General features: G+C 44.3%; 1 protein-coding gene across 1 annotated transcript in view; it reads right to left on the bottom strand.

Annotated features, from left to right (window-relative positions):
• Nucleotides 1-17,160: 17,160 nt before the first annotated feature.
• The window catches only part of LOC137315447 (dentin sialophosphoprotein-like), a 7,149-nt gene continuing 5,641 nt past the window's right edge, over nucleotides 17,161-18,668 (bottom strand). Inside the window, exons 10-11 of the mRNA XM_067980124.1 lie at nucleotides 17,670-18,431; nucleotides 17,161-17,573 (exon numbers count right to left, since the gene is read on the bottom strand). Coding sequence (XP_067836225.1) covers nucleotides 17,161-17,573; nucleotides 17,670-18,431 — 1,175 coding nt within the window. The remainder of the gene's footprint in view (nucleotides 17,574-17,669; nucleotides 18,432-18,668) is intronic.

Below are 18,668 nucleotides of genomic sequence, written 5' to 3'. Positions count from 1 at the left end.
TTCGGCCCAACATGTCCATGTCGCCCAGTTTATACCACTAAGCTAGTCCCAATTGCCTGCACTTGGCCCATATCCCTCTATACCCATCTTACCCATGTAACTGTCCAAATGCTTTTTAAAAGACAAAATTGTACCCGCCTCTACTACTGCCTCTGGTAGCTCGTCCCAGACACTCACCACCCTTTGAGTGAAAAAATTGCCCCTCTGGACCCTTTTGTATCTCTCCCCTCTCACCTTAAATCTATGCCCCCTCGTTATAGACTCCCCTACCTTTGGGAAAAGATTTTGACTATCTACCTTATCTATGCCCCTCATTATTTTATAGACTTCTATAAGGTCACCCCTAACCCTCCTACTCTCCAGGGAAGAAAGTCTCAGTCTATCCAACCTCTCCCTATAAGTCAAACCATCAAGCCCCGGTAGCATCCTAGTAAATCTTTTCTGCACTCTTTCTAGTTTAATATTGTAAAGAATGTAAAGAATTCTCTTCCTTGTTTTCAAATCCCTCCATGGCCTCTCCCCCTCACTATCTTCCTCCGGCCAGGCAAAGCTTCGAGGTCTTTGCACTCCTCCAACCCTGGCTTTTCGCGCGTCTCTGACTTAATTTGCTTCACCATTGGCGGCCGTGCCTGCCTTCAGCTGCCTCGGCCCAAGCATTGGAATTCCCACCCTCAACCTCTCCAACTCTCTCTCCTCCGTTATGTCGAATGGCCTACTCCTGTGTACTATCTATTGTGATGCTATAAAAAGTCTGTTGTAAATTACGAAACTGAGATGGATAGATTCTTGTTAGTCAAGGATATGAAGGGTTATCGAACCAAGGCGCAAAGATGGATTAAGTTACAAGTCAGCAATGATATGAATTAATGGTGAGAAAGACTGGAGGGGCTGATTGGCCTACTCCTGTTCCTATATTCCTTTCAAATCGAGTTGAAATGCCTTTTGTAAGCACTGAATTGCAAAATATATTACCATCCTCTTTTGATTTCAACTTTTCTTCTGTAAAACAGCAAATTATTTACTTGGAGGATACACAGGAAACAAGGCTTATGGACACAGAAAGCAACTAGCGATTCGTTGGGATTTCTTGTACGAGACAGGACATAGTCATTGGCAAAATGTCATCACATCCAGTGCAACAATGTAAAAAGGCAAAGGGGTTGGACCTTCGACTGGGGCCATATCGCTAAACTAGTGGTATCGTATCGGACACCTGCTTGATATTCAGTCCTATTGGATGCCAAGTCTATTGATCCTTTGCTATATTCTAAATGTGGCCAAAAATTAATTGGCCGTTGTAGACCGTTGAGTGGAAATTCAGATGAGGGGAAGCGTCAAAACGGGGGCTATTACTTCCTCCTCCCGTTATACTGAGGAGAGTTCGTGTCTCCCTATTAAAAAGAGGATATAGAGGCACTGGAGAAGGAGCAGATGAGATTTACAAGGATGATTCCAGAACTGAGATGTTATACCAATCAGGAAAGACTGAACAGGCTGGGGCTCTTTTCTTTAAGAAGGAGAAGGCTGAGAGGGGACCTAATAGAGGTGTTTAAAATTGTGATGGGAATGAGTGGGATGTTTCCTCTTGTGGGGGAGTCCAACACGAGAGGTCAACAATATGAGGTAGTCACTAATAAATCCAATAACGAATTAAGGAGGAATTTATTTACCCAGAGAGAATGTGGAACTCGCTAACTCATGGAATGGTTGAGACGAATAGCATAGATACATTTAAGGGGAAGCTGTATGATTGCCTAAGGGAGAAAGGAATAGAAGGATATGCTGATGGGGTGAGATGAAGTAGAGCGGGAGGAGATTCGTGTGGAGCATAAACACCGGCAAGGACGAGGTGGGCCGAATGGCCTGTTTCTGTGCTGTAAATTCGATGCTTTTCTGTGCAATCCTATGTAATTCTATGTATATGCCGCGTCCTATATCAATTCCGCTTGACATCAATCGAAACTGAATTTCGGGCGATCGATGCGATACCGCCCGTTTTGTGCTGAGGCACCTGACGAATTTCCACCCTTGTAACTGTGCAAGCGTCGTTTCTCTCACCGAAGTCTTTTAAAGATTCTCTGCATGTGGTGAGTTCTGGAATGAATAACAGGAAAGGTTTCAGCTCTTTCGTTACAAGTGGATTGATACAAAGCAGTAAAATGTCGCAAGGCGCTTCACTGGAGCGTAGTTCGACAATATTTGGCACTGGGAGGCATAAGCAGATATTAGTTCCGGTGACCATAAGCTCGGTCAATGATTAAACTGGCCTCTCAAAGGTGGAGAGAGATGAAAAGGCTTAGAGAGGGAGTTGTACAGTTAGGGCCTAGCCAAGTGCAGACACGGCGGACATTCGGGGATGAGCAGGAGGCCAGAGCAGGAGCAGTGCATAAACCTCTTCAAGTGTACTTCATTGGTTGCTAAGAGCTTTGGGATGTCCTGGAGTCGTGAAAGGAGCGATATAAATGCAATGTTTTTCTTTCTTTATTTACTCAAACTGCGAATCCTTTATTGGAACCCATTCCAGATATTTACACAGAAAATAGGAGCAGGAGTAGGCCATTCGGCCCTTCGAGCCAGCTCTGCCATTCAATATGATCATGACTGATCCTCTATCTCAATACCAGATTCCCGCTCTCGCCCCATACCCCTTGAGGCCTTTTGTGTCTAGAAATCGATCTAGCTCCTTCTTAAATATATTCAGAGATTTGGCCTCCACAGCCTTCTGTGGTGGAGAATTCTACACGTTCACCACCCTCTGAGTGAAGAAATTTCTCCTCATCTCAGTCCGAAATGTCCTACCCCGTATCCTGAGACTGTGACCCCTCGTTCTGGACCCCCCAGCCAGGGGAAACATCCTCCCTGCGTCCGGTCTGTCTAAACCTGTCAGAATTTTAAGCATTCTAATGAGATCCCCTCTCATTCTTCTAAACTCTAGTGAACAGATTGTAAACAATTTTACAACACCAAGTTATAGTCCAGCAATTTTATTTTAAATTCACAAGCTTTCGGAGACTTCCTCCTTCCTCAGGTAAATGTCCTGTTTACCTGAGGAAGGAGGAAGTCTCCGAAAGCTTGTGAATTTAAAATAAAATTGCTGGACTATAACTTGGTGTTGTAAAATTGTTTACAATTGTCAACCCCAGTCCATCACCGGCATCTCCACATCTAGTGAACAGAGGCCGAGTCGACCCAATCTCTCCTCATACGACAGCCCTGCCATCCCAGGAATATGTCTGGTGAACCTTCGCTGCACTTCCTCTATGGCAAGTATATACTTTCATGGTAAGGAGACCAAAATTGTGCATAGTACTCCAGATGTGATCTCACCGAGGCCCTGTATAACTGCAGTAAGACATCCTTGCTCTTGTACTCAAATCCTCTTGCAATGAAGGCCAACATACCAATTGCCTTCCTAACTGCTTGCTGCACCTGCATATTTTCTTTCAGTGATTAGTCTACAACTTGTTGATATGATATGCAGTCATAAAATGATTTAGCGACTCATAACTGAGTCATACAACCAATTAACAATTACATCGGGAACAATTATTTGGGATTGCTAAAGACTGCAGAGAGACATATGTGTTAGTGGAATGGGAATGAAAGGAGCCAGATGAGAACGAAGGATATCCATTTATTTAGCGCCTTTCACAACGTCAGGCCAACTGAAAACGCTTTACAACCAATGAAGTACTTTGTGAATGTAGTCACTGTTGTAAGGTATGAAACGTGGCCTCCAATTTTCACACAGCAAGATCCCACAAACAGCAATGAGAGAAACGAAGGACCAATAAACCCAATAGCGTATAAAGGAAAAACTTCTTTACCCAAAGAGTGGTTAGAACGTGGAACTCGCTACCACAAGGAATGGTTGAGGCGAATAACATTTCAGGGGAAGTTAGAATCGTAAACCTGGGAGGAAGGAAAAGAAGGGTTTTCTGATAGACTGAGATGAAGTAGGGTGAGAGGAGGCTCGTGTGCAGCATAAACGCCGACATGGTCCAGTTGGCCTGTTTCTGTGCTGGAAATTTTGCTCAATTCTATGTGAATGAACAGGTGGTCTGTTTTAGGTCATGCTGATTGAGTGACCAATGTTGACTCGCTCACCGAGACTACACCCCAACTCATCTACGAATAGTTCTATGGGATCTTTTACTGCATTTGAGACGGCAATATCTGATCCGAATGATTGCAATTGCAAGACTGCAGAACTCCCTCGGTACTGCTCTGGTGTGTCAGCATAGATTAAATCCTCAAGTCACTCGCGGGGCATTGAACTCACAAACTTTTCCTAGAACCATAGAAAAGATACAGCACGGAAGGGGGCCATTCGGCCCATCGTGTCCATGCCAGCTCGAAGAACAATCAGTTGCCCATTCTAACCCGACCTTCCAGCACCCGGTCCGTGGCCGGGTGCAGGTCCAGGTACTTTTTAAAAGAGTTGAGGGTCCCTGCCTCTACCGCCAATTCGGTCAGGGAATTCCATACACCCACCACCCTCTGGGTAAAAAGCTTTTCCTCATGTCCCGTCCAATCCTTCCGCCAATCAGCTTAAATCTACGTCCTCTAGTTCTTTAACTCTCCGCTCGGGGAAACAGGTACTTCCTGTCTACTCTATCTGAGCCCCTCATAATTTTGTACACCTCAATCAAGTCTCCCCTCAGCCTCCTCTGCTCCAAGGAAAACAACCCCAGCCTATCCAATCTCTCCGCGTAGCTGCAATTTTCAAGCCCTGGCAACATTCTTATAAAGCTTCACTGCACTCTCTCCACAGCAATTACATCCTTCCTGTAATGAGGTGACCAGAACTGCGCACAATACTCCAGCTGTGGCCTTACCAGCGTTTTATACAGTTCCATCATTACATCCCTGCTTTTGTATTCTATACCTCGGCTAATAACGGAGAGCATTCCGTATGCCTTCTTCACAACCTTATCGACCTGTACTGCCACCTTCAGGGACCTGTGCACATGCACTCCAAGGTCTCTCACCTCCTCCACCACTCTCAATATATTCCCGTTTACTGCGTATTCCCTTTTACTGTTTGCCCTCCCTAAGTGAATTACCTCACACCTCTCCGGGTTGAACTCCATTTGCCACTTTTCCGCCCACTCCACCAACCCATTGATATCTTCTTGGAGTCTACAGCTATCCTCTTCACTATCAACTACACGGCCAATTTTTGTGTTGTATGCAAATTTGTCAATCATGCCCCCTACATTCAAGTCCACTTGAGTCACAGCTGACGAACATGCCAATGACGTGATCAAAAGAAATAATGACGTGTAAATGACGCCTTTCGTGACCTCAGGACGCCCCATATTGCTTTGCAGCCCATGAAGTTCTTTTTGAAATGCTGTCACTCTTGTAATGTAGGAAATGCGACAGCGAGACCCCACAAACAGAAACCTGTTAATGACCAGGTAATTGGTTATAGCTGTTGGTTGAGGGATAAATTTGGCCAGGACACCCGGGAGAACTCATTCCCCCGTTCGTCATCCAAATAGTGCAGTGGGATCTATTGCACACATAAGAAAATAAGAACATAAGAAATAGGAGCAGGAGTAGGCCAATCGGCCCCTCGAGCCTGCTCCGCCATTCAATAAGATCATGGCTGATCTGATCCTAACCTCAAATCTAAATTCATGTCCAATTTCCTGCCCGCTCCCCGTAACCACTAATTCCCTTTACTTCTAGGAAACTGTCTGTTTCTGTTTTAAATTTATTTAATGATGTAGCTTCCACCGCTTCCTGGGGCAGCAAATTCCACAGACCTACTACCCTCTGAGTGAGGAAGTCTCTCCTCATCTCAGTTTTCAAAGAGCAGCCCCTTATTCTAAGATTATGCCCCCTAGTTCCCGCTCATCTGAGACATGGACTTGGTTTTGTATCTCATCCAAAAGACAGAGCAGCACTCCATCGGCACTAAACTGTGTCAGCCCAGATTTGGTGCTCAAATCTCCTCAGTGGGACTATGAACCCACGACTGTCTAAGTCAGAAGCAACAGTGCTATGGCTGACATTCCACCCACAACGTGGCAGACAGTCATTTCTCGACCTGCATGATTGGAAATTCGGGGAAAAACTATCAATTGGAAGTGAAATGCGTTCGTAATCATTGAATTTCAAAATCAATTACCCTCATCTTTTGATTTCAAATTTTCTTCTGTAAGGGAGAAAATAATTTAGTTTGAGACGGTAGAGGAAACAATTTTGTCCAGAATGATGGACAGAGAAAGCATGTAGTGTTTTGAAAGTTTTTATTCCGCACGTCAGTTATATAAAGCTCTTGACAGACCCCACCTGGGGTAGTGTGTTCAGTTCATGGCAGCCCACCCCTCAGGAAGGAACTATTGCCCTTGGAGGAGTTGCAGCAAAGATTCACCAGAATGATATCGGGGCTGAAAGGGTTTAATTATGAGGACAGGTTGCATAGAGTAGGCCTGTATTCCCTTGAGAATAGAAGATTAAGGAGTCATCTAATTGAGGTGTTTAAGATGATTAAAGGATTTGATAGAGCAGATAGAGAGAAACTATTTCCCGTGATGGTAGAGTCCAGAACAAGGGGGGCATAAAGGGGACGGTTCATTGGTGATGTCAGAAAATTCTTCACATAAAGCGAACTGGAAAACTGGAACTCTCTACGCCAAAAATCTGTTGAGGCTGGGGGTCAATTGGAAATTTCAAAGGTGAGATTGATCAATTTGTGCTAGACGAGGAATTAATGGTTACAGAACCAAAGCGGGTAGATGGAGCTAAGATACAGAACAGCCATGAAATAATTGAATGGAGCAACAGGCGAGAGGGGCTGAATGGCCTACTCGTGTTCCTCTGTTCCTACATCATAAGGCATGGTTCGTTTAGCATTACATCCCCGGTGAGTCTCCAACCCCTTATGTCTGTACATTCTCACACATATTTTGTCGCAGAGAGCAGTGTTTTTATCAAATATTCGCTTAATAATTCTCCATCTAAACAGAATTCATAATAGATCGTAGATGCCATTCTGACTCAGAAGCAGTTTAACTTTTGGCTTTATTCCAAGCGTGTTCAAAAATTAACCGAGTATTCAATGGGCAGGAATCCCCTTATTCTGATCTGCGTCTTTTAAAGAATCTTGGCACGCAGTAAGTTCTGGAATAACGAGTAAGAAATATTTGAATTGGGGACGACCCACTCCACATTTGAAAGAAATCACTTGCATTTATGTAGCGTCTTTCTTTACCTAAGGACGCCCCAAGGCGCTTCACAGCCCATTCATTACTTCTGAAATGTAGTCACTGTTCTAATGTAAGGCACACGTCACTCAATTTGCGCATAGCAAGGTACTACAAACAGATAACCTGTTTTTAGCGATGTAGGTTGAGGGATTAACATTGGCCAAGGAAAGCAGAGGGAATTCGATGGCGCTCTTTCGAAGGAGAATTCAAAATGGTGAGGTGGGATCATTTAGGTCCACCTGAGAGGGGAGACGAGGCCTCGGTTTAATGTCTCGTTTGAAGGACGGCAGATCCGACAGTGCAGCGCTCCCTCAGTACAGCACTGGGAGTGTCAGCCACCAACATCCTGGGGGTCACCATTGACCAGAAACTTAACTGGACCAGCCAGAAAATACTGTGGCTACAAATGCAGGTCAGAGGCTGGGTATTCTGCGGCGAGTGACTCACCTCCTGACTCCCCAAAGCCTTTCCACCATCTACAAGGCACAAGTCAGGAGTGCGATGGAATACTCTCCACTTGCCTGGATGAGTGCAGCTCCAACAACACTCAAGAAGCTCGACACCATCCAGGGCAAAGCAGCCCGCTTGATTGGCACCCCATCCACCACCCTAAACATTCACTCTCTTCACCACCGGCGCACAGTGTCTGCAGTGTGTACCATCCACAGGATGCACTGCAGCAACTCGCCAAGGCTTCTTCGACAGCACCTCCCAAACCCGCGATCTCGACTACCTAGAAGGACAAGAGCAGCAGGCACATGGGAACAACACCACCTGCACGTTCCCCTCCAAGTCACACACCATCCCGACTTGGAAATATATCGCCATTCCTTCATCGTCGCTGGGTAAAAATCTTGGAACTCCCTTCCTAACAGCACTGTGGGAGAACCTTCACCACACGGACTGCAGCGGTTCAAGAAGGCGGCTCACCACCACCTTCTCAAGGGCAATTAAGGATGGGCAATAAATGCCGGCCTCGCCAGCGACGCCCACATCCCATGAACGAATAAAAAAAACTTACCTACATTGAAATTAATTTGCCAATTACACGCCCAATCATGTGCCGAATTGTTAGTTTTGCTAATTTTCACCACCTCCAGTGCTATGCAGTTGCATTCAATCGTTTGCAGTGGTGCAAAAGGGGCGTCATCGGATTGCCCGCCTGTTATACGCCCCGCCCGATATTCAGTGCTAATGAAGTCAATATTGGGCGAAGAGTTTAATAGGCGGCAGAAACGATTCATCCCGTTTAGCGCCAAAGGTCCATCTGAAACCCTCCCCTCTTGCATCTGTACATCTTCACCCATACAAGACCACAGAGTGCAGCACTGTTATCAAATATTCAATCAATAATTCCCCATCTACACAGAAATTCACAGATGGATATAATGCCATTTTGATACGACATTAAAAACTTGCATTAATAGAGCGCCCTGAACGTAGTTAAATGTCACAAGGCGCTTCACATGAGCGACTTTTAAACAAAGTTTGATATCGAGCCGCATCAGGAGTTATTAGGACAGGTAATTTGTTCAAAGGGGTAAGTTTTATGGAGCATCTTAACGGGTGAGCGAGAGAGAGGTAGAGCGGGGGCCAGGTTTAGGGAGGGAATACCAGAGTTTAGGGCCCAGTTCTCAAGCGATCACCACCACCTACTCAAGGGTAATTATGAATGGGCAATAAATGCTCGCCTTTCCAGCGACGCCCACATCCCATGAACGATTAAAAAAAAACGTCAGTTCAATGCACGACCGCCAAAGAAAAGGTGCAGAAAATAATCAATAAGGCTAATGGAATGCTGGCCTTTATATCTAGAGGACGAAAGTACAGGGGGCAGAAGTTATGCTGCAGCTATACAAAACCCTGGTTAGACCGCACCTGGAGTACTGTGAGCTGTTCTGGGCACCGCACATTCAGAAGGAAATATTGGCCTTGGAGGGAGTGCAGCGTAGATTTACGAGCATGATACCCGGACTTCAAGGGTTAAGTTACGAGCAGAGATTACACAAATTGAGGTTGTATTCTCCAGAGTTTCGAAGGTTAAGGGGTGATCTGATCGAAGTTTATAAGATATTAAGGGGAACAGATAGTTTGGATAGAGAGAAACTATTTCCGCTGGTTGGGGATTTTAGGAGTAGGGGGCACAGTCTAAAAATTAGAGCCAGACCTTTCAGGAGCGAGATTCGAAAACATTTCTACACACAAAGGGTGGTAGAAGTTTGGAACTCTCTTCCGCAAACGGCAATGGATACTAGCTCAATTGCTAAATTGAAATCTGAGATAGATAGCTTTTTGGCAACCAAATATATTAAGGGATATGGGCCAAAGGCAGGTACATGGAGTTAGATCACAGATCAGCCATGATCTTATCAAATGGCGGAGCAGGCACGAGGAGCTGAATGGCCTCCTCCTGTTCCTATGCTCCTATGATGATAATTGATGTTGCACAAGGAGGATAGAATTTGAGGAGCACAGAGATCTCGGGGTGGGAGGGTGGTGTTGTAGTTCCTGGTGAAAGTTACAGAGCTCGGGAGGGGCGAGGCCATGGAAGGATTTGCATTGCAGGACGGGAGGCCAATGTAGGTCAGCGAGCACAGGGTTGATGGCTGAACGGGACTCGGTGAGAGTTAATGTACAGGCAGCGGAGGTTCAGATGAGCTCAAGTTTATGGAGGGTGTAAGTGTCGGAGTTATTGCTGGATAGGAATCTGTTTTCTTGCCTGCAGCTTTCAAAGAGTCTTTGCATATCTGGTGCTCTGGAATAAACAGAAAGAAACAATTCACTCTTTGATTCCTAGAGAAATTCGTATATTTTCCCATCCCATATGTTTGCACACATTTCCAAAATATTGTTAACAATTTCTAATGGGAAGATGGCGTGTTTGAAATTTGCGTTTAAATAGCACCTGTCATGACCTCAGGACGCCCCCAACACCTTTTCAGCGATTAAAGTACTTTTTGAAGTGTAGTCACTGTCGTAATGTAAGAAATGCGGCAGCCAATTTGCACACAGCAATGTCCGAGAAAACAGTTATGCGCCCCGCCCAATATTCAATTCCACAGATTTCGATAGAACTGAATCTCGGGCCTGCCCTGAATCGGGCGTAAGAAGCAATTCTGCCAGTTCTGCATCACCCGCCCATGTCCAATTTCACGTCCTCAGCATTTGATCAGATTTAATATGAAGGGAACTTTACATCCTCTCTCGCCTGCAGAAAAACTGGGGCAGAAATTTGTCTTGGGCGGTGGCGCAAAACGGGCGTTGTCGTATCGCCCGCCTGTTATAGGTCCCGCCAGATATCCAGGTGCATTGCAACATCAGCATATAATGGGCGGCTGACGCGATACCACCCGTTTAGCACTACTGCCCAACAGGTGCAGAAAATAATCAATAAGGCTAATGGAATGCTGGCCTTTATTTCTAGAGGACTAGAGTACAAGGGGGCAGAAGTTATGCTGTAGCTATACAAAACCCTGGTTAGACCGCACCTGGAGTACTGTGAGCAGTTCTGGGCACCGCACCTTCGGAAGGACATACCGGCATTGGAGGGAGTGCAGTGTAGGTTTACTCGAATGATACCCGGACTTCAAGAGTTAAGTTACGAGCAGAGATTACACAAATTGGGGTTGTATTCTCTAGAGTTTAGAAGTTTAAGGGATGATCTGATCAAAGTTTATAAGATGTTAAGGGGAACAGATAGGGTGGATAGAGAGAAACTATTTCCGCTGGTTGGGGATTTTAGGAGTAGGGGGCACAGTCTAAAAATTAGAGCCAGACCTTTCAGGAGCGAGATTAGAAAACATTTCTACACACATAGAGTGGTCGAAGTTTGGAACTCTCTTCCGCAGACGGCAATTGATACTAGCTCAATTGCTAAATTTAAATGTGAGATAGATAGCTGTTTGGCAACCAAAGGTATTAAGGGATATGGGCCAAAGGCAGGTATATGGAGTTAGATCACAGATCAGCCATGATCTTATCAAATGGCAGAGCAGGCACGAGTGGATGAATGGCCTACTCCTGTTCCTATGTTCCTCAGCACTTTTCATTTAGTGCTAACCTCCTGGCTCTGAAGTTTTCTTGAAATCTTCCAGTTCTGCAATGAATAAGAACAAAGCCCTTCAGACATCCCACACCCAGATAGATTCAGATTACAAGAACACCTGTCCTCCAGGGCCAGTGCTTCAGCTGCAGAGGCAAAGATGCAGAACTGATGATTTTACAGTTTCTCATTCTGCTTTTCAAATCCTTCCATGGCCTCGCCCCTTCTTATCTCTGTAACCTCCTCCAGCCCTCCAAATCTCCCTGCGCTCCTATAATCCAAGTCTTTTGTGCAATTCTGATTTCATTTGCTTCATCATTCTCGGCCGTGCCTTCAGCTGACTAGACCCAAACTCTGGAATTCCCTCCTTAAACCTCTCCGCCACCCTCTCGTCCATTAACCCGCTACTTAAAATCTACCTCTTTGACCATGTTTTTGGTCACCTGTCCTAACATCTCCTATGTGGCTTGTTGTCAAATTTTGTCTGATATCGCTGCTAGGGACCTTTTACTTCGTGAAACGCTCTATAGCAATGCAATTTGCTTCCCCATTGTGATTGTGGATAATCTTCCTCTGATTCATCCAGTCAATGGTGAGCATTTTCGGGAGAAATTCATTTTGGATGGCCGCGAGTCTGCAGCCAGTCTTCCAAAGAAGACTAAACCAGGTGGAGTGCAAAACGGGGCTCTGTTGCGATATTGCCCATTTGGTTCGACCGCTGAGGATGAATCTCTCCCCCTGTGAATCTGGGGTTGAATCACCTTCCTTCTGCCACATTCCCGAGATACGGGAGCCTTCCCATCCTTGCCAGATTCCCCATGCTTCTCTCCCCCTCTGCTATTCTGCTGTACCCATTGCCACCTCCTCTGGACCCATCTTTTGTTTCCTTACTTTTCACACTATCGCCTTCCACCATCATCGCTTTTGTCATCTAGTCTCTCCTGCCCTCCTCCCTATCATGGATGTAACCCTATTGCTCTCTCCTTGCCCCCCTTTTCCCTGGCTCTGTACTTACTTAATCTCTGATATCTTCCAGTACTGATGACAGGTCCTTGGCCTGACATGGTCAATCTCTTAAGCGCTCCACAGATGCTCTCTGGGTTATTCAGTCTTTCAAAAAATTGCCGGTTATACCTTGCAATGGAAATCTGGAAATCTCACCCTCAAAAAGCTGTTCAGGTTCGATCAATTGAAAAGGACTTAACTTAGATTGATAGATTTTTGTTAGGCAACGATATTAAGGGTTACAGAACCAAGGTGGGTGTTTGGAGCTGAGTTACAAATCAGCCTTGATTTAATTGAATTGCAGAAAAGTCTCGAAGGGCCGATTGGCCGAATCCTGTTCCAGTTACATCGATTTGGAATGAGCGTGTAAGCAACGAATTTCAAAATAAATTACCATCCTCTTTCGATTTCAGCCTTTCTTCTGTAAAGGAGCAAATTATTTTGTTAGAGATAAAGAAAATTGTTCAGACTTTCAGACAGAGGAAGCATTTGCGATTCGTTGGGATGTTCTGTACGACACAGGAGGCCGGCAATTTTGTGCTGAAGTTGTTTCTTGACAAAATATCACCGCACCCATGGGTAAAAATTCGACTTGGGCCGTATCTCGAAACGGGCGGTAGATATCGGCCGCCTGTTATCCGCCCCGTTTGATATTCAGTGCTATTGATTCAGATGAAGGGAAGCGTCAACAAAAGGGATCTAGACGCACTGGAGAAGGAGGAAAGAAGATTTACAAGGAAGATACCTGTACTGAGAGGTTGTACCTATTAGGAGAGACTGAACAGGCTGTGTGTCTTTTCTCTAGGACAGAGAAGGCTGAGAGGTGACCTAACAGGTATTTAAAATTATGAAGGGGATCAATAGGGTAGACGTACAGAAGATGTTTCTTATTGTGGGGAGTCCAAAACCAGAAGTCAACAATATAAGATAGTCACTAATAAATCCAATACCGAATTAAGGAGAAACTTCTTTACCCAGAGAGTGGTGAGAATGTGGAACTCACTAAAACAAGGAGTGGTTGAGGCGAATAGCACAGACACATTTAAGGTTAAACTAGATGAGTACGTGAGGGAGAAAGAAATAGAAGGATATGCTGATAGGGTGACATGAAGTAGAGTGGGAGGAGATTCGTGTGGATCATAAACACGGGCATGGACCAGTTGGGCCGAATAGCCTGTTTCTGAGCTGTAAATTCTATATATGTGCCACGTTCCGTATTCAGTTCCGGTGATGTCAATAGAACTGAATTTCGGGCGATCGATGGGATACCGCCCGTTTTGTGCTGAGGCACATAACAAAATTCTATCCTTGTATGTTTGCAGCAGTCGCTTTACTCACCGAAATCTCGTAAAGATTCTTTGCATATGGTGAATTCTGGAATGAATAAAAGGAAAGGTTTCAGCTTTTTCGTTTCAAGTAGTAACTTGGATTCATACAGATATTTGCCATTGTAAGACGTCTTCACAGAAGTGTAATCAGACGAGATAGCAAGAAGGTGGAAGATGGAATATAATGTGGGGAAATGTGAAGTTATTCACTTCAGGTAGGAAAAATAGACAGTAGAATATTTTTTTAATTGGTGAGAAAGTATTAAGTGTTGGTGTTCAGAGAGATCTGGGTGTCCTCGTACACGAACTACAGAAAGTTAACATGCAGGTACAGCAAGCAATTAGGAAGGCAAATGCAGTGTTGGCCTTTAATGCAAGGGGGTTCTTCGAGTACAAGAGCAAGGGAGTCTTGCTGCAATTGTACAGGGCTTTGGTGAGACCACACCTGGAGTATTGTGTACAGTTTTGGTGTCCTTATCTAAGGAAGGATATACTTGCCTTGGTGGCGGTGCAGTGAAGGTTCACCAGATTGATTCCTGGGATGAAAGAGTTGTCCTATGAGGAGAGGTTGAGTAGAGTGGGCCTATCCTCTCTGGAGTTTAGAAGAATGAGAGGTGATCTCATTGAAACATATAAGATTCTGAGGGGGCTTGACAGGTTAGATGCTGAGAGGCTGATTCCCCTGGCTGGAGAGTCTAGAACAAGGGGGCATTATTTTTTATTAGTTCATGGGATGTGGGCGTCGCTGGCGAGGTCGGCATTTATTGCCCATCCATAATTGCCCTTGAGGAGGTGGTGGTGAACCGTCATCTTGAGCCGCTGCAGTCCGTGTGGTGACGGTTCTCCCACAGTGCTGTTAGGAAGGGAGTTCCAGGATTTTGACCCAGCGACGATGAAGGAACGGCGATATATTTCCAAGTCGGGATGGTGTGTGATTTGGAGGGGAACGTGCAGTTGGTGTTGTTCCCATGTACCTGCTGCCCTTGTCCTTCTAGGTGGGAGAGGTCGCGGGTTTGGGAGGTGCTGTAGAAGAAGCCTTGGCGAGTTGCTGCAGTGCATCCTGTGGATGGTGCACACTGCAGCCACAGTGCGCCGGTGGTGAAGGGAGTGAATGTTTAGGGTGGTGGATTGGGTGCCAATCAAGCGGGCTGCTTTGTCCTGGATGGTGACGAGCTTCTTGAGTGTTATTGGAGCTGCATTCATTCGGGCAAGTGGAGAGTATTCCATCACACTCCTGACTTGTGCCTTGTAGATGGTGGGAAGGCTTTGGGGAGTCAGGAGGTGAGTCATTAGCCGCAGAATTCCCAGCCTCTGACCTACTCTCGTAGCCACAGTATTTATGTGGCTGGCCCAGTTAAGTTTCTGGTCAATGGTGACCCCCAGGATGTTGATGGTGGGGGATTCATCGATGGTAGTGCCGTTTAATGTCAACGGGAGGTGGTTAGACTCTCTCTTGTTGGAGATGGTAAAGGCGTCGGCAATTTAGGACTGAGATGAGGAGAAATATCTTCACTCAGAGTGTCCTGAATATTTGGATTTCTCTCTCTTGAGAGCAGTGGATGATGAGTCATTGAGATAGATAGATTTTTCCACACTATTGGAGCCAACGGATATGGGGATCAGGCGGGAAAGTGGAGTTGAGGTTGAAGATCAGCCAGGATCTAATTGAATGGTAGAACAGGCTCGAGGGGCCATGTGGCCTACCCCTGCTCCTATTTCTTATGTTCTTAAGTACTTATGTTCTTATGTACTTCATTGGCTGTGAAGCGCTTTGGGACATCCTGACATCCTGAATGCAGATATATCAATGCAATTTCTTTCTTTCTTTCTTTACTCATGGTGGTCTTAGCGCTTCCTTTATGAAAAAGCATTCCAGATATTTACATGCTGATATGGTCTGCAGTCATAATATTATTCAGGTGATTCAAAACTGAGTGAGAGATTCAATTAACAATTACACGGGGAACTATTATTTGGGGCTGTAAAAAAATGGAGGGACCCATAGGTTCGTGGAAGGCTGTCATAATAAAGAACTTCATGCATTCATATGTCGCCTTTCACGACCTCAGGACGTCCCAATGCACTTTACAGCCAATGGAGTACTTTATAAATGTAGTCACTGTTGTTAAGTATGAATCGTGGCAGTCAATTTGCACAAAGCAAAGAGCGATGAGGGAAACTTGGGTCCAATAAATCCAGTAGCGTATTCAGAAGAAACATCTTTATCCAGAGAGCGGCTAGAATGTGGAACTCTCTACCAGAAGGAGTGGTTGAGGCGAATAACATGGACGCATTTAAGGAGAAGCTACAATCGTACGCCAGGGAGGAAGGAAAAGAAGGATTTGCTGATAGACTGAGATGAAGTAGGGTGAGAGGAGGCTCGTGTGGAGCATAAACGCTGGCATGCTCCAGTTGGCCTGTTTCAGTGCTGGAAATTCTATGTGAATGAACAGATGGTCTGTTTAAGGTGACGCTGATTGAGTGACCAATATTGCTGGGCTCACCGGGGCTACTCCCCAACTAATCTGCAAATAGTTCCATTGCCTCTTGTACCGCATTTGAGACGGCAGACAGATATCTGATCAGAATGATTGCAATTGCAACACTGCAGAATTCCGTCAGTCCTGCTCTGGAGTGCCAGCATAGGTCAGATGCTCATATCATTGGAGTGGGACATTAAATTCATAATCATACAGCTGGCAACAATGCATACAAGTTATCACTATGTTCAAAATCATCCTCATTGTTATCATCGTCATGACTATCATTACCATCATCATTACCAACTTAATCATCATATTAACGATCGTCACCATCATCTTCATCATCATTATCATCACCATCATCCTCACATTCAGCATTGTTATTACAAACTTAATCATCATCTGTATCATCATCATTATATTAACTATCATCACCATCAGCTTCATCAACATCATAGCAAACATCATCAACATCATCATCACCATCATTATCACCAACATCATCATCAGCACCATCATCATCATCACCATCTTCATCACCATCATCATCAAAACCATCCTCATCTTCATAAACATCATGAACATCACCATCACCATCATCATTATGATCACCATGATCAACATCATCATCACCATCACCAACATCAACATCATCATCACGATCATCATCATCACCATCATCATGATCATCCTCACCATCACAATCATCATCAACATCACCATCATCATCATTATCATCATCACCATCATCAGCAGCAGCATCAATACCATCATCACCATCATCATCACCGTCGTCACCATCACCATCACAACCATCATCATCATCATCATCATCATCATCACAATCATCATCATTATCATCATCGTCATCACCATCATAATCACCATCATCATCACCATCATCATCATCATCAGCACCATCATCAACATCACCATCATTATCATCATCATCATTATCGTCACCATCATCACCATCACCATCATCATCATCATCATCATCACCACCATCATCATCATCACCATCATGATCATCACCATCAACATCATCATCATCACCATCATCATCATCAACAGCATCACCATCAACATTCATCACCACCATCATCATTGTCATCATCATCATCAACACCATCATCACCACCATTATCATCACCATAATCAGCACCATCATCATCACCATGTTCATCATCACCAATATCATCATCATCATCATCACAATCATCATCATCATCAACATCAGCATCATCACCATCATCATCACCATCACCATAAAAATCATCTTCATCACCATTATCTTCATCATCATCATCAACATCATCATCATCATTATTATCAACATCATCACCACAATCATCATTATCATCATCATCATCATCAATACCATCAACACCACCATCATCATAACCACCTTCACCATCATCACGATCATCAGCATCACCATCATAACCATCACCATCGCCATCACCATCATCATCACCATCATCATCACCATCACCTTAACAATCAACATCATCACCATTACCATCATCACCATCATCACCATCATCATCATCATCATCATCATCATCATCAACATCATCATCATCATCACCATCATCATCATCACCATCGCCATCATCATCGCCATCAACATCATCATCACCATCATCATCACCATCACCATAACCATTAGCATCATCATCAGCACCATAACCATCATCTTCATCACCATTATCATCATAATCATCAACATCATCGTCATGATTATTAGCAACATCATCAACACAATCATCATTATTATCATCATCATCAACACCATCAACATCACCATCACCATAACCATCATCATCATCACCAATACCATTATCATACTCATTGCCATCATCTCCATCATCATCACCATAACCATCATCATCACAATCACGATCATCATTATCATCATCATCATCATGATCGTCATTAGCATCATCGTAATCATCATAATCACAATCATCATAACCATCATCACCATCATCATCATCATTGTCATCATCATCATCACCATCATCAGCACCATCATCATCATTATCTTTATCATCATCATCATAACCATCATCATCATCGTCATCACCATCATCGTCATCATCATCATCACCATCATCGTCACAATTAGTATCATCATCATCACCATCATCATCAGCATCATCCTCATCAACATCATCATCATCGCCATCATCATCATCACTATCAAAATCATCATCATCACCATTACCATCATCATCAACATTGCCATCATCAACATGAACACCATCATCATCATCATCAACATGATAATCATCACCATCACCATCATCATCACCATCATCATCATCATCATCATCACCACAACCATCATCTTCACCATCACCATCATCGCCATCATCATCATCATTGTCATCATAATCATCACAATCATCATCACCATCACCATCATCAGTATCATCATGACCATGACCATCATCATCAACATCATTATCAATATCACCATCACCATCATCATCATCATCGTCATCATCATCATCGTCATCATCATCATCACCATCATCATCATCAACATCACCATCATCACCATCATCATCATCATTGTCACCAT

The sequence above is a fragment of the Heptranchias perlo genome, unplaced genomic scaffold (genome assembly GCF_035084215.1).
Source record: "Heptranchias perlo isolate sHepPer1 unplaced genomic scaffold, sHepPer1.hap1 HAP1_SCAFFOLD_55, whole genome shotgun sequence".
NCBI lineage: Eukaryota > Metazoa > Chordata > Chondrichthyes > Hexanchiformes > Hexanchidae > Heptranchias > Heptranchias perlo.
Note: the sequence above shows the minus strand (reverse complement) of the source record. Positions and strands in the feature narration are given on the sequence as shown.